The sequence below is a fragment of the Stegodyphus dumicola genome, chromosome 5 (genome assembly GCF_044657685.1).
Source record: "Stegodyphus dumicola isolate Sdum_Otavi_A_Nest chromosome 5, ASM4465768v1".
NCBI classification, from domain to species: domain Eukaryota; kingdom Metazoa; phylum Arthropoda; class Arachnida; order Araneae; family Eresidae; genus Stegodyphus; species Stegodyphus dumicola.
The window spans coordinates 157,801,620-157,824,631 of NC_140772.1; the positions used below are offsets into that span (position 1 = coordinate 157,801,620).

General features: G+C 30.7%; 2 protein-coding genes across 2 annotated transcripts in view; one reads left to right on the top strand and one right to left on the bottom strand.

Annotated features, from left to right (window-relative positions):
* Positions 1–23,012, bottom strand: part of LOC118184242 (dynein axonemal heavy chain 8-like) — a 442,084-nt gene that overhangs the window by 248,068 nt on the left and 171,004 nt on the right. Inside the window, exons 24-26 of the mRNA XM_085817842.1 lie at positions 8,569–8,674; positions 7,209–7,411; positions 142–268 (exon numbers count right to left, since the gene is read on the bottom strand). Of these exons, the coding sequence (XP_085673968.1) occupies positions 142–268; positions 7,209–7,411; positions 8,569–8,674 (436 nt within the window). The remainder of the gene's footprint in view (positions 1–141; positions 269–7,208; positions 7,412–8,568; positions 8,675–23,012) is intronic.
* Positions 8,835–14,650, top strand: LOC146997303 (dynein axonemal heavy chain 5-like). The gene is made up of 3 exons (XM_085816387.1): positions 8,835–8,885; positions 14,118–14,252; positions 14,483–14,650. Exons 1-3 carry the CDS (start codon positions 8,835–8,837, stop codon positions 14,648–14,650), a joined length of 354 nt encoding a protein of 117 aa, XP_085672513.1.

Below are 23,012 nucleotides of genomic sequence, written 5' to 3' on the forward strand. Positions count from 1 at the left end.
GAAATAATTTGTTTTTTGTATTATCTGTAATATCTGTAGCAAATTATTCTATAGTTTGTTGTGACAAAGAGAAACATAAAGATTTATAAAATAACTAAATGTATATATTATGTTTTGAACAAAGTGAAGAAAGAAACTTACTTGTAATTAGCTCAATACCAGGTACTGTATATGAATATGGTATATTGGACACAACACTTTTTAGATCATGATAGTACTCAAGCTTACACTTTAGATCATAAATCAATGGATTCTTTTGCATGTATTCCTGAAAAGAAATTTCATGTACCACATAAAATATATTTTATATAATTGTTAAATATGTATTTTATTCAATTTATAAAAAAAAAGTGTTATTGTACATATATGTATACTTATTGAAGAAATGTAGGTCATGCACACATCTCCACACTGGACAAGAAATAAGATGAAGTAAACAGTTAATCTACAATCTAGATATTAGTACACATGGTTTAATATGCTGCACTTTATGTAATTAACTTACAATAAAATACAAATAGTAAAGGAAGAGCATGAAGTAGCTTTTATGACTATAAATTCATTAGCATCTTCACCTTAGATAAAATTTCATAAAAAAAAAATTTAATAATCAGAGAATTAAGAATTTGACTAGATTTTAGTATGCAAATTTATACATTATACATGAATTTTTTCCTTATGTTTTGTTTAATTTATTCAAAGTTTCATACAGCTTATTTATTTTGATAATAGGTATATAATAAACTTAAAGCATCTAAAGTTAAAAGTAAGTTGGAGTCAAAGCAAGGCAATTCCTCAACAATATTAGTAATTGCAACCGTGTATAAAAGGTTTAACACAAGATCTAAACAAATCAAAATTAAAATAAGAATTCATAGTAGTACAAACTCGAAAAATAAAAATGCAAAATGGAAAAAATACACAAGATAATAAAAATATAAAATTGAACCTCATTCTACTGAAATTCCAATTCAGAGCTCATCAGGGGGAAATAAATTAAAGCTTCACAAAAGTTGATTAATATGTTCTGAAAACGTGTTTCATTCTCCTGGTTCATTTGAGATTAAAAACCGAAAAAAGAATCAATTAAATTTTCATTTAAGACATTAAAATTTGTATAAAACCTAAAAATTGAATCTCAAATGTACCAGAATTTTCCCTACATGCCTTCGAAACACTTGGAAAAAAGAATGAAACATTATGCCAAATTGACAACTCAAAAAAAAAAAAAAAAAAAAAAAAAAAAACTTTGCATTATGTAATATGACCATTAAAAAAAAAACCAAATTGGTCTAAAAAACCATTATATGCAAATATGAAATTCAAAAGCAGATACAAATAAAGAGCATACTTTAAACCAAATTGTCATTTAAACAACACTCAAAAATTGGGTGGTTCCCAATTATGCTAAACTAAACTTTTAATACCAAGAAAACGAAAAACTTTTCAAAGAGATTTCTTTAAATAATAAAATCAAATTTGAACCTTAATCAGCTAAAAACTGAAAACCTATCAGAAACAAAAATTGAGGGGGGGGGAACGCAATTAAAAACTTACTGAAATCTTAAGACCTTTTAATTGAAAATTTACTGAATTTTTCAGACAACCAAACTGTGTTCCTTATAGAATTCAAAGCTGCTCTGGAGAAGCAAAAAATTGTAGTTCTTGGAAAAAGTATGCAATAAGTTTCAGTGTCCAATAGAACTAAGTATTTAAACATGTGTTCAAAATGTCCTTTCTTGTTAGATTTTGTGTGGGGGAAAGGGGGTGCCAAACATTGGGTGCAGTCTGTAAAAATGATTACCTATGAGGAGTGTGATCGTCGACTCTAAAATAGCAGTGTAAGAAACTTCTGAAAGATGCTATCTTCAGTAAAATCTTAAAACACAAAATCAGTACTGTTTCAAAGTTATATATACTTTTCATTTGCTGAAGTCACATAATTCTCTTTTATTTTGTAATCCTATGATGCACTACAATTCTTTCTTATGTACAATTTATATCTTAAAAATAAATTAAAAAATTTGATTTTAATTTTTTTAATTCTATCCCAACATTTACATTTTTAATCAATACTTTTCAATTATTTTTCCAAAATTAATTATATTTAATTTCCAAATTTTACTACATATTAAAATTATTTTAATTTAATTTTATGTAATTGATACCAATTTTTAGTTTCTAATTAATTTCTAGTTTTTATTTCTCCAAAAAGAAACTCAGTGGTAAAACAGCCTTTAGTTAGACATGGCCTGCAGTGAACTGATATCTGCTTTCTTGCCCGTAGGCCCCCATGGTACATAAGTATATACCCTGGACAAGTGGTCAGCATGTCACAGGACCCCTCCTGTTTAGTCTCCAAGCAAACTTGGTATTCATTTTACCATCACAGTCAAGGGATGAAAGGCTGAGTCAAACTTGCCCAGTCTGGGGATCGCAGTGCTGCTGTGCAATTTGCCAACCACTCCACCACTGGGCTTCATTTTCATTTTTCAGACTGTAAAATTTTTGTGCATTTTGTTAGTTCTTGCATTACTTTCGATTTTTCCTTTTCTCCAGCTTCTGAGCTGAGACTCAACTCTTTCTTTAAGACAAGTCACAAGAGTTAAGGTGCATCCAGACAATAATACTGGCAGAATAAATCAGAGAACAAAATGTGTGTTGCTGACGAAAAGTCATCCAAACAAAGATGCGAGTGAATCTGCATTTAGCTAATTATTGAAAAGTAAAAAATCATGTGACACTCACAGAATGCTGGAAGAGCAAAGTGTTAATTCTGCTGTCATTGTCTGCTCAAAAGAATGTCACACTCGCTTAATTTTATAATGAAAGTTTGCTCATTAAGCAATTTACAAAAGACCATAGTAAGATAATGCAAATGACAATTTATTTAATTGTTTTTAAATACACAATATGCAAAAGAACTGAATGGTTTAAAAAAACATTCACCATATAATAAATTTAATTTCATATATTTTTAAGAGTTCTTTTTTTCCCTCCACCCCCCCCCTTGGCTTGCTGTTTATGTGCTGTTTGCTGCTGGTGTTTGGAACTACATGTACTTAAATGGCCTGGTCATGAAATGAAAATGAATGAAAACTGGTGCTATAAAAAACTTTTTCTGTCAAAGGCCATGGGAACCAGACCTTCCAACTCTATCAATCCTCGACATTTCCAGGAAATGGATTGATAGAGTTGGAAAATTACCTAAACATTCAAAAGGTCAAAAACTGAACAACAGTTGCCAAAATCAGAAGTGGCTGTAGAAGACAATCTTCAAGGCTTACCTATTACTAAAATAAAATTTATTAGATCAAAGAATTTTCTGCTGAAATTGTGGATTGGTTACCTCTGGCAAGAATTATGATTTATCCCCAAAACTAAAAAATACCATAGCCTATCTCTGGTACAATTTAAGCTATATTCCTGATAATATTATTAAAATTATTTTGTTTAAATACGCATAAAATGAGAACTACTGCTAAAAATTCAATAGTGTAACAAACCAAAAAATCTAAATAACATTCTACCCCCATTTTGAGGTTGAACGTTTTATTCTTTCCCTAAATTTTGAAATTGGAGTCTACCAGTGTTGGCAGAAAATGAAAACACAATACTGCACAGTTATTTTTAGGAACACATCATGGCATGAGAATACATAATCCACACCAAGCTATGATCCATGTAAGTGACCACACGTTCCGATTTTGGTGAGACAGTCCCGTTTTTTGGAAGACTATCCTGTATCCCGCAGATTTTTCAAAATGTCCCACTTTTTAGAAAACATCTGAATTTCTTATTTTAAATGTACTGTAAAAATACATTACCTATTATTTATTAATTATAATAGTGAATATAAAGAAATAAAAATAGATTTACTCAGTGGTGTTCGATCTTTGTCGTTACGTCTCGTCAAGGAATATGTACTGTTAACGGAGGAACAGGTAGCATTAGCTGATGGGCTATTTGCTTTCCACACCATAAACTACAATCAAAGTTTCATATCAATTGATTGTACATCGCAAATGATCAAAACATTGTACGACCAAAAATTTGCATGTGCAAGGACAAAAAAACTGAAGCAATTATTTGTAATGTTTTTCAGTATATTCGTTTTCACAATTGCAGAAAGAATTAAATAAATGCACATTTATATCCATATATTATGATGCTTATTATGAGCCCATTAATCTATACTAAGGCCAGATGTGGTGGTCTTTTTATTATGGAGACACCTAATAGGTGGGCCACCATTGCCTCCTATGATGGGACGGACAGTTACAACCATGCCTTCTCCAGGATTCGAACCCAGGCCTTTTGGTATTGCAATCAAGCTTCCCTAACCACTATACCATCTGGGCGGCTGCCGGGTGAAACTTCATAAATAATTTTTGATTCAATAAGCATTATTTAAAAAAAAATAATTTTAACAATAAAATTATTTTCTATTGTGAGGCAATAATTTTATTGTTGACACTAATGCAAATTTTGGTGGAAAAGCTAGAAGAAGCATCAATAACATTTTTACGAAACTTAATGAACGTTTGAACTAAAAACATTATTCGAGTAGATTGTGTAGTGCACATTCTACACAATACTATTCAAAACAGCATCTGACTTATTTCCAGTGGATATTGAAAATATTATTGTAAAATTTATTCGTATATATATATATATATATATATACTGTGTGTGTCGAAAGTTTGAAGGATTTTTGTGAAAGCACAGAAATCGAATGTAAAAGAATTTTTGGTTACAGCAAAACACGATGACTAGCTCTTTTACCAACTATAGAATGTATTTTAAAAATATACGAACCATTAAAATAATACTTTTAATCACAAGATAAATGTCCAAGAATATTGCAGCTGTTTTTATTGCACATTTATATCCATATATTATGATGCTTCCAGCCACAAAGATTTAAAATTAGTTCCCACAATTGTTAGACTGTTTGATCCAGAAGCAGAAATTAAAATTAGAATATTAGATTTTGTTTCATTGCCGGGTGAAACATTTTTTTTTTTTTTTTCCAATAGCAGATTTGAACAGTTACAGTTTTGTAACAGAGTCCGTTAATCTATACTAAGGCCAGATGTGGTGGTCTCTTTATTATGGAGACACCTAACAGGTGGGCCACCATTGCCTCCTATGAAGGGATGAACAATTACAGCCATGCCTTCTCCCAGGGCTTAATTTCTAAAATTAGAAGTGCCGGAGCCCTATGGAAGACCGTCAGCAAAGAGGAGAACAAGAGTAAATAAATAAATAAAATGACTATTAAAATTATTAATAATTTTAAAATTAAATATTTAATTATTATCAAATTAATTAATAGATATTAGATTAATGTTTATTAATTGTTATTTTATAATTATTATAAATTAATTAATTATAATTTAATTGAAAATTATTAGATAATTAATTATTATTTATTGAAATAATTAAATAATTAAAATTAAATAAAATGTAAAGAGATAAAATTTAATAAGCGATTTTTAATATATTTTATTGTTAAAATAAAATTTTCAAGATAAAATTTCTACTGAAATTGTTATTTAATTGCGTAAAAGAAGTGCAGCAGCCTTCTTATTCAGGGCTCCGGTGCGCTCCAGCTAGAATTATGATTTATTACAAAAACTAAAAAACACCAGACCCGGGATACGGTGTGCTCCAGCCCAATTTAAGCTGTGATTTAAGCTGATATTGCAGCTGTTTTTTGAAAATGACACATCACAAATTGTCTTCAATTCATCCACAAACAAGCTACATGTGAAAATTATTGAAGGAGACAAAATTTCAATTACGGAAGTGTGAAATGAAATCAATAATTTTAAAAACAAAACTGTTTTAAAAACAAAACTGAAAAAGAATTGATAGTGATTGCATTCCTTTAGTTATTCGAAAGAACATCACTAGGTTGGAAGAACAATGTGTGCCATATTAAACAACCTGATTTTCTGAAAGAAGTCAGAAATTTTTATAATAATTGCTTGGAATATCTTGAAGAACGAACAGTTCAATTCGAGGATATTAAAAACTTTCTTTGGTGACATTAAAAAAGGAGATTTTATGGGAATATGTGGAAAAATCTTTTTAATATGTTAGTAACCATTTTCGGAAAAATAATATTTGTGAAAATGATCTTTTTGATGAGGTGTCATTGGTAAAAAGATACATTACTGATGCAAAAGTTAAATGTTGGTTGTCTGCAAATGTGGAAACAGACAAAAAAAGGACGGAGTTATTCCTTCATTTTAAACAGAATAATATTCCTTATGAAAATACTTTGAAAATTGTAGAACACGCACTCTCTCTTCCAAGAACAAAAGCAGCAACAGAACGTGCTTTTTCTAGTATCAATAAAGCATGGGCAATTGAGAAAATGCAGTTGAACATTAAAACTTAAAAATCTGTATTAAGCCTAAAATATAGTTTGATTAATTCATGTGAGAAATTTCATGACATTTTAATAAATGATCTGAATTTATTGCAAAGTATTCACTCGGATAAAAAATATGACGGTGAAAGAAAATCATAATTTTTAATAAAATATTAAATTAATAAAAAACATAATATTCAAATTATTGTTTTTACAAATATTTTTATAGTTACCAATAGTTAATGATAAATATATTTTTGTATATTTATAGACAAGTATATGAATGTATATAATAAAATATATTTTTTTGAATCATTGGTCTGCTTTCATAACTAAATTATAATTCTCATTTCATTATATTTGTCCCGTTTTGTCTCAATGAAAATTTTGTCACTTTAATCTAAGTGTAACTGTTTTATGTTATGTTTCAAAGGCAAATTTTACAATATTCCCTATCAAGTCTTTATTATATAGGGAAAAAATTTAGTTTCTTCTTCATGATATAATATACTCTTTCTTTCATAATCAGTAATATAAACATGTATGTTTCATTTATTATTCAATGAAAATGCAAATTATTATAAAGTTTATTATATTACAAAATAAATAAAATTTAAAATAACATAAACATCCATAAAAATATATTAAATCTAAGTCTACACAAATAGATAATATTACTAACAAATACAGATTAAAATTACTACATATAGAAAAATATCTTTAGTACATTTAATTTTCAAAGCAAATAATTCTATTAGAAAATTTAATGCATTTTTTACATGAATTGAATAATTCAATATGAACATAAGAAACTAAAATATAATACCTGAATTTTTTTTTCTTTGTCCTGAGCCCACAGCTCTTGATATGCACGAAATAAATCAAAAACTTTAGATATTTCTGGCTGAACACTTTTAGCAGCAGTTTCCAAGAAACTGTACAATCTCATTGTATCTGATAGGTCCAACACCCTACGATGAAATGTCATATGGGCTTCACCAGGTTGTATTGACTTTAGAGGACTTTTAACTAGAAAATACAAAAACTGTTCTATTAAAATTATGTTAAAAATGCAGCATAGAACTTTATGTTTCATTGTATACCTAGTTTAAGAAAACCTAAATTGTAAACACTTTAAGTTAATAAAACAAAAGAAACTTTAATATCAAATAAGCAATCATTCTGAAAACAGATACTGAAAAGCCAGATAAAGTTGCCTAGAATTATGTGTGCTTTTTGAACTATTTTTAAACCTCCATAGAACTACATACCTCACTTGAAGCAATCAGTCTTTTCCTTAAAGTAACACTCAAAACAAAGTGGGAGGAAGTACTTTTTTACTTAACTCTTAAGCCAAAACAAAACTAAAATCTTACGTATGTTAAAAAAAGATTTTCTCCATCACATTCACCCCTTTCCCCCAAAAAAGAACCTGCAAATCTAAAAATTTCAGGTTACAATTTTAATATCTCAAAGAATTTTACTATTAGTTTCAAAAAGTTACAAAAATATAAAAATTGAAAACACATAAGAATTATGAACTCTTGATTGCAGCTATGCAATTTAAAGTTTATGATTTTTATTTTTTTTAAAACACAATTTCAAAGTTTTGCATAGATTCCAGTTTAATTTCTAAGATATTTTAAAATATTTCAAGCTAAACAGTTATTAGCTTAATTCTCCGGGAATTCAAAACATAGAACATAAAATCATATATTTAAAATCAGGAATTAAAAATTAGCAAGGCCAAATGGCTGAAAAATTGCTAACATTAGTTAGCATTAGTTTATGATGAAAATTATTACATCATAAACTAATACTACATAGAAACTTGTGCAATTCTTTAATAAAGACAATTATTCAAGACAGTTGCGTATTTATTTCTATGGATTGCCTGCATGTAAGACTTGCAATATTTTTTTTTTTTCGTGGCAATGCTTTTTACTTTACCAGGACACAAAATCTACTTAAATTCCACTTAATCTACTTCCAAATCAGTAACATCTCCTCAAGACATTAAAAAAAAAAAAATAAATAAATAATTAAAAAAAGCACATTGCCAAATACTTGTTAATTTTTAAAAACTGAGATAATTTATTTTTACTACAAGATTAATAAACAAGATTTTTGACATAAAATATGCTGCATCACTGTCATTATTTTTGAAAAAAAATATGAAAACATACCATTGACTTCGTCTCTCATCACAGCAACTTTATCTATCGTTTTCTGAATTATAGACACACTGTCATTTAAGGAATTTTGCAATAAATCCAAGTTTGGTTCAATTGTCTGCATTAAAAATAATAAATTTAAAAAAACCATTTTGGAAACAAGGACATTATTATAATATACAGTATCTGGGCATGTACGTATCTGTTAAAACATAACTTATCCTTAAGAAAACTAAAATATATCAGTAAAGGATATAAATGTTCAAAGAAAATTTAATATGAATTTCCATCTTCAATATAATGCCAGAAACAAAAAAGTTCAAACTAGGGTAAGTTTTTGTATGTAACTAAATTGTTACTGATGATTTAGTATGTCTCCATGAATTAAATTGTGTCCTTAGAAGTATAAAATTACCTGCAGATATTAAATACTTTAAATAATTTTATACTTCTGAACATACATTTATTTCCATATTTTAGATTAAAATATTCTGTAACAACAACAATTAAACAACCACTACCATTAAAATATTCTGTAATTTCATATTAATAATGTACACATATCGCAAAACTACTCATAAGTGTTCTTGATGATTTGTGAGAGGTGTACAGTCAGGAATAACAGTACAGTACAAAGTCCGTAATCTGGACGTCCATTAACCAGAATAATCTATAATCCGGACCTCAAAGCCATAAACGTTTTTTTTGTATGGTTTACGCACGCGCGTTTAATGTATAATGGACTGTATAAGTTAGGCTAAAATTATCTTTACCAAATTTGAAGGTTTTAAGACATCGCAAACTTAAAAGAAAAATTTTCCCGTTATTGGATTTTGTAAAGAAATGTGGAGAAGCGGTAACAAATGAAGATGATATAACAGAAGTTTGGCAAGTTAGTCGGTATTTTCAACACAGCAATTACAGGACTTGAACAGTGGAACTTTGTAACTGGACAAAAAAAAAAATTATGTCTGTTTATAGAATTAAAGAGAAAGTATTAGCACAAAAAAAAAAACGAAGCAACTTAAACAACTTACATTGAAAGAAATGTTTAATAAAGTAAACAAATAAATGTTAAGCTTTTTTTTGTAAATTTTGATACCCTTTAGATCATAATTGTTCTTTATTTCGTAAATTATGGTTTCATAATTTTAATTGTATAATTTTTACATGCCATCTTACCAGATTTAAATTGATGATCTATAATCCGGAAAAAACCCCTAATCCGGAATCGCCGAAGTCCCGATGAGTCCCTTTGCAACCATCTGCATTAAACTGAGCTGTTGAACTTCAGAGTATGTATTTGCATTTGCTTTATAGTTTATTTTTTGTGTTTGGTAATTGTTAAAGAATTTTAATTCCGAATTACAATTAAAATTTAAAACTTATATAAGCGTTTTGTCTTCTAAAATGTAAGTATAGAAGGAATGATCAATAGCTTAATCAATATGCAGAGTATCCCAAAATAATGTTTACATTATTTGAACAATAATAGCAGAGTAACTCCAAAAGATAACTCTGTGTGGACTTTTAGGTTGTTATATATGTTGAGTGCAATATATATGTTGAGTGTTTCCCAATGTTTTGTTTTTATTTCATCACAATTTATCAGGTGGCATGCATTATTGTGCGTGAAAGAGCAGAGTTAAGCATGTTTCTTCCCCCCCCCTAAGAGAAATGTAAGGGGACTTTGAAGTATCAGTGAAAAACTTAAAATATGTATGAGGTGCAAAGACGATGGAGAACAGAGTTTATATTCTGCTACCATCAGATGTAGCCATTACAAGATTATGAGATATGTTTCAGGAGAAGAAGTTTTGTGTAATATTAAGAAAAGATAATGCAGCATAAAGAAAACAGGAATGGGCTTAGATTACAGTGGAGCTGTGATATGGACCTCTAAGGAACACTGCATATTCTATACAACCATAAATACTGGATGACATGAGACACGCAATTGGTAGTACTACCTTTGCTACCCTTCTTTTGTAAATTGTATCCACTGTTTGTTAATCTTTTACAGCATTAAAGATAATGTATTGCTGACAGTGGTGGTCATTTGTAACATTTATTATTTCAAGATATATGACATCAAAATATTATATTAATACTTCCGTATTTGCAAAAATATTAATATTATTTAAATATATATATATATATATAGTAGTAGTAGGTAGAAATATTGCAGCGAACTTGCTAAAAAGTTACCAGGAGCTGTAGCTCCACGAAATATTGTAACACATTACTACATAAATAATAAGAAATTCGTCTGGAAAAACTGGAAAAAACTGTAAACACGTGATAAAACTGCCAAATTTAGTGCTGGAAGACTTGCTAATGCATGAAAAAAATTAATTAATCTGACTGTTGTGAAATGTGAAAAGTTAACTCACATGAAAAATAGATCGATGGAAAAAAAAATATATATATAAGGAAGGTACAAAAAACATAGATTATAAAATGCCAACATATAAAATGCCTATACATAAAAAATTTAAATTAAAAATAAAAAGAAGACACAAAATGCATCAATACAATATACAATAAACAATAATTAAATAGCGGAAAAATGGTAAATTAACGCACTCGTACTCTCAGTTGGCTTTTCAATGGAAAAAAACTGTTTTACGAACTAGGTTAAATACCATTACGCGTTTCGCTGAAATAGACCATTGAAACTCTTGTTTAATGCGAAAAAATTTTTTATAAAAGAACATTAGTATTTCCGAAAAAATGTTTTTGGAATAAATCCTTTTTTGTAGCTCCACTGCTCTGTTCCTTTTCCCCGACGCGTCCGCTGAAATACACATTAAGGTGTCAAAAGCTATTGTAATTCCGAGCAATGTAAAATAAAAATCAAAATCAAAGTAGAAAATTAATAAAATAAAATAAATAGCGGTCTGCTATTAGTCAAAAATCACAACAACGTATGGGCTGGTCCTTTAAACCTTAAAGAATATGTAACTTTTATTAGAAGAATGGTGCTGTAAACAAATAAAATGTAATCAATTTTGTAAGTAAATGAATAAACGTCGCAGGGTCTTATTAAGACCAAAAACCTAGACAAAGAAACGAAAAAACTGACCTGAGAGGTTCCGTCCTCAGCTTTCGAAAAATTTTTTGGAAAAGGGCGCAAAATCCCTTCGTGCCTAAGCCAACCTTCCTTATCGCATAGTGACGTCGTCGTGCAAAGCTATAAAATCTGAAGAGGCCAATGGGCTGAGATTGTATGTTGGCGGGAATTCTTGTCCCCCCCTTTTTTTTACAGAAGGGTGTGACAGATGAGAAAAGACACGGAAAGAACTCAAAATGGCGTCAGTCAAGTTGTAAGAAGAACAAAACTGTTAAAAATAAGTGAAAATGGCTAATTCAGCTAAAATTACTTATTTTTGGCCTCAAAAGAAAGTGTAAATTGGGGGGGGAAACCTTTGTTAATAAAAGTCGTCATTCTTCAAGCTAGAAAGCTGTCAAGCTACTATGAAAAATGAAAAGGCCCGATTTGTTAATAAAAGCAGAGTTTCGCCTTCTAAGTAATTTAAAACTATTACATAATAGTATTAAAGTAAAGTGCCAAAATCTTTGGAGGAATGAAAATGTATGTAGAAGAATTAACTGTACATTTATACAATTTTTACGTTAGATAATCTGAATTAGCCATCCATCATTTGCCTTCCGGTAGGCTTTAAGCAAAAAATTTTATTATCGAAAACAAATTATCTAAAAATTGGTAAGGCTAATGCCAGCATTTTTTAAAGTATTTTTAATTATTTTCTGAGGAATTTGGTTATTTTTCAAAATCGTGACGAAGTAAAGTATTTCTTCTTGTAAGTGTTCTGTAGTATTACAGATCCTTTTTATTCTAAGAAGCTGTGAAAAAATGGTGTTAATGATGATTCTTTTGGAAATATTAGAATTCCAGTTGGTTAACTTTAGTGTAGAAAAAGTGAATTCTCTCCTCTTGTCGTAGACTTTAATAAAATTGTAATCAATGATATTAAGGTCAAGGTATACTACATTATTTTGCACCGTATTTGTTTTATTTAGCTTTAAGTTAGTTGGGTAGATATTAGCTGCTTCTATTTTGTTATGGTTGTTAAAGGCTATGATATCATCAATGTAACGATAAATGTGTTGATAATATATATATATATATATATTGCTTTGGGATGCTCTGCATATGGCTTTGAGAGAAGTCATAGTGCTGTCTGTTGGCATGATAGTTCTGGATCCAATTCCTAGATACCAATTTTTTTTCAAGGAGTACTCCATTTAAGTGACAGTTTTGTCATAACCGCACACTCATAATATCAATACACTCATGAATTCAAGTATACTTACATATGTGGGCATATATATATGCAATCAACTACCAAGTTTGAAAATTGATTTACACATTTACATATTTGAAAAATGAATATCATCATCTTTAACTAACAATAATTTTCTATTACAAAAGTTGTGAATATCAATTGATTCACTAAATAACTATGCATCACAAATCAAGCAACAAAATTTCACAAACGTTATAAAAACTAAATGTAAGGATAGAAATTACAAATTTCTTGTTTTGCATATTAAATATTGTTATGTTATTTTCTTCCTTCACATTTGTACGGGGTTCTTAGATTTGGAGTGAATAATGACAACACTTGATGAAGTATCGAAACACACTTTATTGAGCCAAAAATAATCAGGACAGCTCCAAAATCACGTTTACAGTCTTTGAAGAACTACTAAGGACATGCTGTAACAATCAGTAATACAGCCTTCAGGCAATCAGGCTATAACACTGAAGAAAGCTTCACAACAAAGCACCGGCGTACAGCTCCCAACTCTTCTTGATCATTCTCGGAACTCCACATACTCTCGAGACTCTCCACGCAACTCGCAATGCACACGACGATACAAAAGAGTATAGTTCTCCTCTACTCAGCACACTCTAAGACAAAACTCGATGATACACTAACTCGCAATACACTTAAAGACTCTCTCGATGCACTCGACGACCAACTTGGCACTAGACTGTGAGACACTCTCCCAATGACTGACTATCAACTCTCTAGACAAGGCACTAATTCTCCTTGTACCAGCAGGGTTTATATAGCTTTTGGCTTGTGTTCGAGAACGTTTTGGGCTAAACCGGTAAGAATTCTTTCCAGAAGTTTCTCCATCCGTCCATGGCATATTGCCAATTTTGTTGCCAAATGGCCGAATTCTTGCCCTGCCTTCCTTTGCCATTTTCTGGCAACCGTAAACCTGCTTTGCGGGGAAGCTAGCTTACTGCACCTGTACATTTGTAACAATATTATTTTTAAATAAATATTCCATCTGCTATTTACATTAAATTAAAAAATGTAAAAGTTATTATGTGTCAAAATTTAAATCTTAAATAAAGTTTAAATAGTTATATACATGCATAAATAAGATATAATTAAAGTATTAGTAACACTGAATGTGTGGAAAAGTTGCAGGAATCAATTATTTTTATGAAAGAGGAACTATCTTTTTAAATCCATTAAGCTTTTGGTGTGAAATAAAGCAGATTGTCATATACTATGCAGGTGCATTATGATTTTGGCCTCAGAAATATCCTCTCAGTGTTACGAACTCTTGGAGCTCAGAAAAGATCTAGACCAGAAGAAAGTGAATCATCTATTGTAATGAGTGTTCTCAGCTCTATGAATGTCTCTAAACTGGTAAGTTAAATAATATATTGCTATTGCATTATTTATTCAATTAATTTAATTTCATATAAAAAATCACATGTTAAACTTTTATCTGCTTTTATAAACAGGGTGTACTTTCTTCATGTCCAATGAATAAAGAATTTTGGGAATTAAAAATTTTGAATAAGTGAATGCCAAGATATGTAAAGCTATTTTCATAATAACATTGTATGTTTCAAATTTTTGTGTATTTCCTTTAGGTAGATGAAGATGAACCATTATTTGTAAGCCTTATTAATGATCTTTTCCCTGGAATTACCCAAGAACCAGTGGAATATGAAGATTTACAAGTTGCTATTGCTCATCAAGTGAAGGAAGCCAATTTGATTAATCATCCACCATGGAACCTTAAAGTCATTCAAGTATGAACTTAGTATTTGCAATAGTCACATTATACTCTGACACATACCTTTTTAAAAAATCAGTGGTTATCTGAATTTGCATATACTGTAATTTAAGTTTATGCAACATTAGCTTTTACCTAAGGCTTTGCTCGTGTTGATGTCCTTAAATAAGTTTCAAAGACTATTGAAAATAAAATAATTTGATTTTTTTTCTTATTGCCTGACCAGAATAATCAGGATAGAATTTTAGTTACTATTACTTATTTTTTAAGTTAAAAATACACTCCACGTAAAATTTCAGTAAATACTGCCCTTCTTCATTGAGATAAAAAGAAATCCATAATCCGATTTGGATATATCAAACATTGCAATCTTATGTTTTTTTTTGGGGGGGGGTTACTAAAAAATTCTAAAGTAAAATATAATTCAAAAAACTGAAAAATATGCTTTATTAAGACATCTCACTACAGAAATAAATAATTTTCATTACCAAGATTTCAAAAAATTTAAAGTATTAACAAAACGTTAAAAACATTAATTCTTTTTCAGAAAAGCATAAATAAGAGTATTATTCTAGGATGCTTCTGTACACTTTATGACAGTACAAAGTCCATAATCCGGACGTCCATTATCCGGAATGATCTATAATCCAAACCTCAAAGCCACAAACTTTTTTTTTTGTATGCTTTATGCATGCGCATTTAATGTATAATTGGATGTATAAGCTAAGCTAAAATTATTTTTAGTGATTCTAAGGCATTTCAGTTAATGTTGCAGATTGCATGATTCAGACATCGCAAACTTTAAAGGTGAAATTTTCCAGTTATTGGATTTTGTAAAGAAATGTGGAGAAGCGGTAACAAATGAAGATGATATAACAAAAGTTTTTCATTGTGACGACAATGCCCTAATCATCAATCAATTAATGGATGGAGAACTCTGTAGTATGGTTCTAGATCCAGAAAATACCTCTTCCGATAGTGAAGGAAGTGACAGAGAGGTTATTGAAAACGAAAAAATTTTGATTGGCAAGTTAGTCAGTGTTCTCGACACAGCAATTACAGGATTTTGAACAGTGGAACTTTGTAACTGAACAAGAAATTATGTCTGTTTATAGAATTAAAGAGAAAGTATTATCACAAAAAACGAAGCAACTTAAACAACTTACATTTAAAGAAACGTTTAATAAAGTAAATAAATAAATATTAAGCTTTTTTTTGTAAATTTTCATACCCTTTAGATCATAATAGCTCTTTATTTTATAAATTACGGTTTCATATTTTTAATTGTATAGTTCCATCATACCAGATTTAAATTGATGATCTATAATCTGGAAAAACCCCTAATTTGGAATCGCCGAATTCCCAACAGGTCCGGATTACGGACTTTGTATAATGTTTTATGCTAAATATTCTACATACTATCAAATCTTTAACTCAATAACCTTCAGCTAATAAATATAATTATAATATAGTTTGCAAATAAAGCAGAATACTTCATAAATTTTGGAGGGTAGGCAGAGGAAGGGTTGCTCTCCAGCAAGCTAACAAATTATTGATTTTCATTGTTTCCTAATTTTCCTACTGCAATAAGGCTTCAGAAATTATCCTACCTTATGGATGATGATAAAACATTTCTTGTTGTAGCTGTAATTGAAGACTGATCTCACAGGATTACTGAAGTTATAAAATTACAATATAACCCATATATTTGGGGTATGAAGCAAACCAATAATCTAATGCAAATTCTTGGTTTTTCAGCTGTCATTTAATTTTCAGTTTATTTACATACATAAAGATTCATTTTGAAGGGCTAGGTCATTAGATTTATCACTGCATTTTGCAATCAATTTTATAAATTTGTGAAGAGGACTTTTAGAACTTGGCTTCTTCTGTTTTCCTTCTACTATCGTCCCTTTTTTTCCCTTAATTTTCTACTTAATTTTCACATTGTTTCTGGTTAATAGTTTAAATGTCATTGTGGGAAATTTTAAATAGTACAGTTATATTGCACATATAATTCCAGTTCTTTAATAATTCATCTACTGTACCTATTTATACGTATGTACACAACAAAATAACATACACACACACACACACAAAAAAAAAAAAAAAAAAAAAAAAAAAAAGAAAGAAAGAAAGAAACAGAGGAAATTCTAATAAATAAAATGATTCAACCCCCTTTTTAATATGAATTTATTCCATCACCACTCTTTATCCTAAACGTAAATGAAAGAAAAAGAACACTTGAGAAATTTCTTCAATTCATTTAATGTTTCCTTTATTTACTTGCATTAACATAGATCACTCTTATGTTACTTGATAACATCTTGCATTATATTACTTGGTGTAGCTGGTTATTGTTAATGTTTTAGCCACTAACTATTTAGACAGCAGATAAAATAGCATAATAACTATCCGCATAAGAGCTTCCTAAGATAATAAATAATTTTAAGAAAAAAGTATTTATGACAGGGCTCGTACACATTTCTGCACATGGAAATCAAGTTCTTTTAAGGACCATTAATGAAAAAAATTAAGGCCCAATGAGCAAATGAGAATTGAATAAATTCAATTAAAAATATTATATCTATGCCTGAACTTCACTTTTTAATATCATCCTAAAAATAAAAGATATCCGTAAGTAGGATGTATTATTATTAAACATAACTTAATTAACATAATTATCAATACATTTGGGAATAAAATAAATGTTATGAAATTTATCAAGTAGCATTACATATTTTACACTTATAATAACTGGACATATTTGAAAGAGATAAGTGACATTTTAGTTATATTTTGCTAACAGTTAGCTTTTTTTTTTTTTTTTTTATTGTCTCATTTTGTCACATATTTGCTCAGTCTAGATGTTTAGTAAATAGTAAGTAGATTTTATGTCAAGCAGCACAGGTTAAAATGAGCAGTAAAATCCTAATCAGCATAATTCATAACAAAAGACTGACTGTTGTCACCACTCCTGCTTACCTAGAGAGACTTGCTGATCAGAAAAACCTGAAAGGCCTGATGTAGGCACAGTTAAAAAGTTTTGAAAATTAGCTGAGCTCTGTCTGATGCAGTTAGTGTCACAGCTTCGTGTAAAGTTCAGGGGTTGTAACTCAGTTAATATACTTTAAGGTTCTATTAAGCCACTAAAGCACTAGAGGTGATAAGTTGTTTCGCATTATTTTAAGCAGTTGTTTTGCATTTAAGTTTCGCGTTAAGTCTCACTTGGTGCGAAGAATAAGTTTTACTTGAATTTTTATATTTTTGTGTTTTATCTTGTGACCATGATAAAGGTTAATGAAAGACAATAACTCACTTTAATATGCAGAGGTAATTTTTAAGGGTAAGCACTTAGTTATAAGTAACTAAATTAGGTATTAGATAACCGTAGTCATTATGGATTTACATGGCCACTATTAAATTAAATTTATTTTTTAACAATATTTGTTAAAAACACCCTATTAATATCACAATCTAATGAAATTTCCCAGTTTAAAATATATGCAATTTATGACACTGATTTTTAAACAATATTAGGATAATTACATATTAAAAGCTACAAAACTCAACAAAATAATTATGTGTCTTTTTAATTTGAAGGCCTGCCCAGACATTTTGGCTAATTTACATCGATTTCCTTCTCTTTAAGCATCTTTTCTAACAACTAGAAATTTGTTTCAATAGGCAAAACAATGTTCTCATTAGTTTCTGCGTGTTTTATCTCGTAACTGTCAACCTCTCCACAATGAGAGTTCACTTGATTGGGTAACAGTTAAATAGTCCGATGCCTTCCCCCCTGACAGAAGTGAAACAAATTATCGCTATGTCTGAAAGTAACTGTAAATCAGATGTTTAAATAAGCTTCTTATTTAAAAAGAACTTAAAGACATGTTCTTATGCTAACAAAATCAAATACAGCTCGTGGTGATGTAATTAAACAAGACAAGTCAAATCCAAACTAAACATATGGACTAGTGGTCACAGACTATACAATTTAATTTAAATTTAATATGGTTCAGTAACTCTATCATCATAATAAACTCAAATGTCGGCAGAAGTAATGGAAAGACTAATAACTACAAATTATCAGAGCTGACAGGAACTAATGCAGGGAGCAAGTGGAGGTCAGAAACACACACTTGTCTTACACTACAAAAACCTCAGTTTAAAAACTGTCTAAGCATTCTGGTCAGGAAATAGAAATGAGAAATTATAGTAAAGGCTGAAATTGTAAACAACTGAGTAATTTAAATAATAATAACTGTATATATTTTCTTTGAAGATCAATTTTCTTTCGCTTCACATATTTAGTTCCTTTCTTCAATACGTTTCCTTTTCACTTTAAAATTTTTGGATTTAATTAAAGATTTCTGTTCTGAAAAGCTAAATGCATTTATAATGTATGGGAAAGCTACTAATTTATATATTTAGTAATACGAACATTCAGAAGAAATATGAAATACATATGTTAAGTCTGATCACAGAGCTGGTGTGGCATAATTTTTAGAATTTAGTGACACACCGAGCAAAAAAAATTCAGAAAAGACAAAATTTTTAGAATTTAGATCAGGCATTGGAAGCAGAATTTAGGATCCACAGAGAGTGCGTGGCAAGTGGCAAAATGCCTAGCGCCAGCCCTGTGTATGATGCATTAAGACATATTAGATGAATCTTTTGAATAGTCAGTTTTCAATTTCTTTATCAATAAAAAAAATTCCTTTCTATAATGTCTGTCCATATGAAAGGATTAGAAGCATTTTTGATATTCTCCATGCTTGTGTCTAATACAAAGTAGAAAAAATAGAGGGAAGATAAAAATGTTAAAGTGAAACATTCCACTATTATGTTTTCATTGTTCTTCCAGATGTTCTCCAAAAAGTGAGAAATTGTGTGCTACTACCATGGAGACATTTTTCATCTTGTAACATTTTTCTGGAATCTTTTAGAATCATGGGTCTATAAATTTGCCTTCAAATCTTTATAAACTTTCCAAGCTACAAAGTCTAAAATTCTAAAGAAAAATTACCCCTATCAATTCTGTAACAGCGAAAAGACAAAAATGTTTTGGAAAAAAAAAAAAAAAAAATCGGAGGAAAAGAATGTGAAATTAATTTTATAGGGAAAACTGATGCATATTCTGAGAATTCTGAGAAATGGCAAAAACTCTTACCATGAAAAAATTTAAAAAAAATTTTTAATTAATTACATAGCTATTTTGCTTTTGCTAAAAACTGTTTTGTAAATTCTGCTTTATAGCAATGTACCTCGCTTAAGGTGACCTGATTTTACAGAGGGCAAAGCGGGACGCATGGATCCAAATTTGGGTGGTGGGAGTGGGTGGAAGCCCCCCCCCCCGAAGGTGAAAATATGGAGTGCAAAATTTTTAGTGAAGTCACGTTGTCCTGTAAAGAATTACCCATCATTTGTGAATTACTTGTGTATTAAACAGACTGTTATTGAAAGAAAAATTAGAATTTATCCACATCTCAGACTGAATCAAATAATTAATTCAACAATCACGACTTTTGTATCTAGACTCAGACGCGCTTCCAGTAAGAGTAAGAGCGAAGCCAAAGAATAAAAAAAAAATAGCAGTCGGAAAATAAAAGTTTGTACCTTCCTACCTTCCATCGACCTTATGCTTGAATGTGTCCATCCAGCACATGACGGCGCAAATGTTTTAATTTAATGCGGACAATGGGCCTTCCTGATCAGTTGCTGACCTAGAAGGATCATCCTGTGTAGGTGCTCCATACACGTATTTCATTGACGAATGAAGACGAATGACGAACTTAGAATGTTTCTAAGAAGTTTTGGTTCTTGTAGAAGTCTCTTTTAGACTTCATCACAGGAACTGTCAAACTCAAAATTGCACTTCACCATTAACATAGTTATAAATTAGTTATATTAAATCATCCAGTTCAAAAGATACTTCCAATGCTGTTACAGTCTGTGCTTCAATGTGCAGAATTGCCGCAGCGATATTATGTATGAAATAGAGCCATAATTCAGCCCAGGGATTCTAAATAAAAGTTGCGGATTAGGGTGGGGCACTTCCCTTCCAACAAGAAAGTGCAGGAAACAATTTTAAAACTCTCTCTATTGCAGGCATCAGTGATAACCATCTAGTTTTCCCATATCCTAAAATGCGCTGGTACTCTACACAGGCGAAGTCGCAAAATTCTTTGAATGACTCAACATGAACAGTGTAGATATAGAAATAATAATAAATTTTCAAAACAACTGCTTCCACATAAATTTGCAAGCAATCCTCTGTTGTTTGGATTATGTTGTGAACGATATGAGCAGCACAACCAATACTGAGCAGTTTCCTCCCAAAGGCATCTTGTAATATCGCAAAAAAGTTGTTTCTACATCTTCTTTTAAATACCCCGAAAGTCGTGTTAGCGTTGTCAGTGCAGAAGAAAACAACCCTTTTTGTCAGACCATGGCGTTGTAATGTATTTACAAGAAAATTGTAAATCGTCTGTGCTGTTTCTCCAGAAAGAGATAACTGTCCAGAATTTTAACCTTCACACCTGACAGTGGCACAAAATATCTCACTATTACAGGAAATAGCTTGACATCCTTATGGTTTGACGCGTCTGTAGACACTGTCACAAAATTCGAGACATTTAATTCTGCCTTGACTTGGTTCATTACATATGGACACAGAACATTCGTGTTAAAGGCTTCACATTTTGATCGTGTGCAAGTGAATTTTGGATTAAAACACCTTTTCATTAATTTGGAAGTACAGTCCATTGACCTAAAGCTGTGATTGTGATAAATCACGTGGTACGCAAAGGTGCCTTCTGTAGCAACCAACCGAGCTTCCTTACTCAGATCTTGAAAAATACTAGTTCGTAATTGTACCTGACGATGCTGACAATTTCAGGACGTTTTGGGGTAGATCCGTATTCAAAAGCTTCATATCTCCACGCCCGCTATAATCGACGAAGAATCCACATTTGGGATCCACATTTGTCGCACCTCACATCACTATCGGTGTTGCTTCTAGCCTTCTTTATAAATGGAAACCTGCCTTGTAATTCCTCTTTCTAATAGCAGTTTTGAAGACAATGAAAGGACTAGAAGCCCAATCCACTTAAACGCTAATTATGACGCTAGTGATACGCATAAAAAACATTAGATGAGGACACTAATTCTGAAGATGAAAAACAGCACAAGTATGGAGACAAAACAAAAACAGTCCGGACTAAATACAACAGGGTGGGTATTAAGAAATAAAGGCTTGATACACACACTCAGATCACTTCACCTTCTATTCAAACGAATCAGATGAATGATATTATCGAAGTAATACCAAGTAACTCTGTTACACCGGATAATGATTCGCAAACTGAAAACATTAATATGGATACTTCTGCCGCTGACATGCAGGTACCTGACAAGCAAAATAACAACTCTGACGCAAATATTGCACAAACTGTCACAGCTAATGTACAAAAACCAAACAAACTTCCCCCAATAATACTTACTGAGTCTAAATTTACCTGGAGCAAAATTAAAGGAATATTCCATCAGCACAAATTTGATTTCATAGGTAAGCGAATTCAAGGAGGAATTAAAGTCACGACCAATAGCCCGGAAACTTCTAAAGGTATTGTCCCGAATCTTAAAAGAACTAAAAGTGGAACACCACTCCTATGTATTGCCTCAAGATAAAAACCTGAAAGTGGTCATTAATGGACTTCTATTTACCACTGAAATAAAGGAAATCAGGACTGAATTACACGAACTTGGATACAGCATCGTTGATATTAAGCAAATGTCACAACGAAGAGGGGGAGAAGTCACTATGCTTCCACTTTTCCTCGTTAAGTTGCCAAAAAATTATAACTCGAAATGCATATATCCCGAAACTCATCTGTGCGATCTTGGCATTAAAGCCGTTGAATACCATGGTAGACAGGGCCCGATACAGTGTTATCGGTGTCAATCAGTCACCACACTCAATCAGGATGTAACTACAACCCCAAATGCGTCCAATGTGGACAAAAGCACACAATCAAAGAATGCCTCGATACGGGCAATAACGAAAAACCCTTATGCTATGCCAATTGCAGGCTCAATCATACATCCAGCTATAAAGGGTGTATTAAATACCCCAAGCCAAATGCTGAAAAAGTCAAGACTTATTCAAATAGAATAATCGAAGGCAAATCATACTCTAAAGCTCTTTCCGCTGGAATTTATACCGATACGATTAGTGAAGCGAAGAAAGTTTTACTAGATCTTGCTGAGCTCATCACGGTTATAAAAAATGCTGGGTTTCTCCAGCTCACACAACATGTTAAGGATCTAAACAAAAGCAATCAAGAAAAGAACAATACTAGTAATGATAATGGGCACAAATA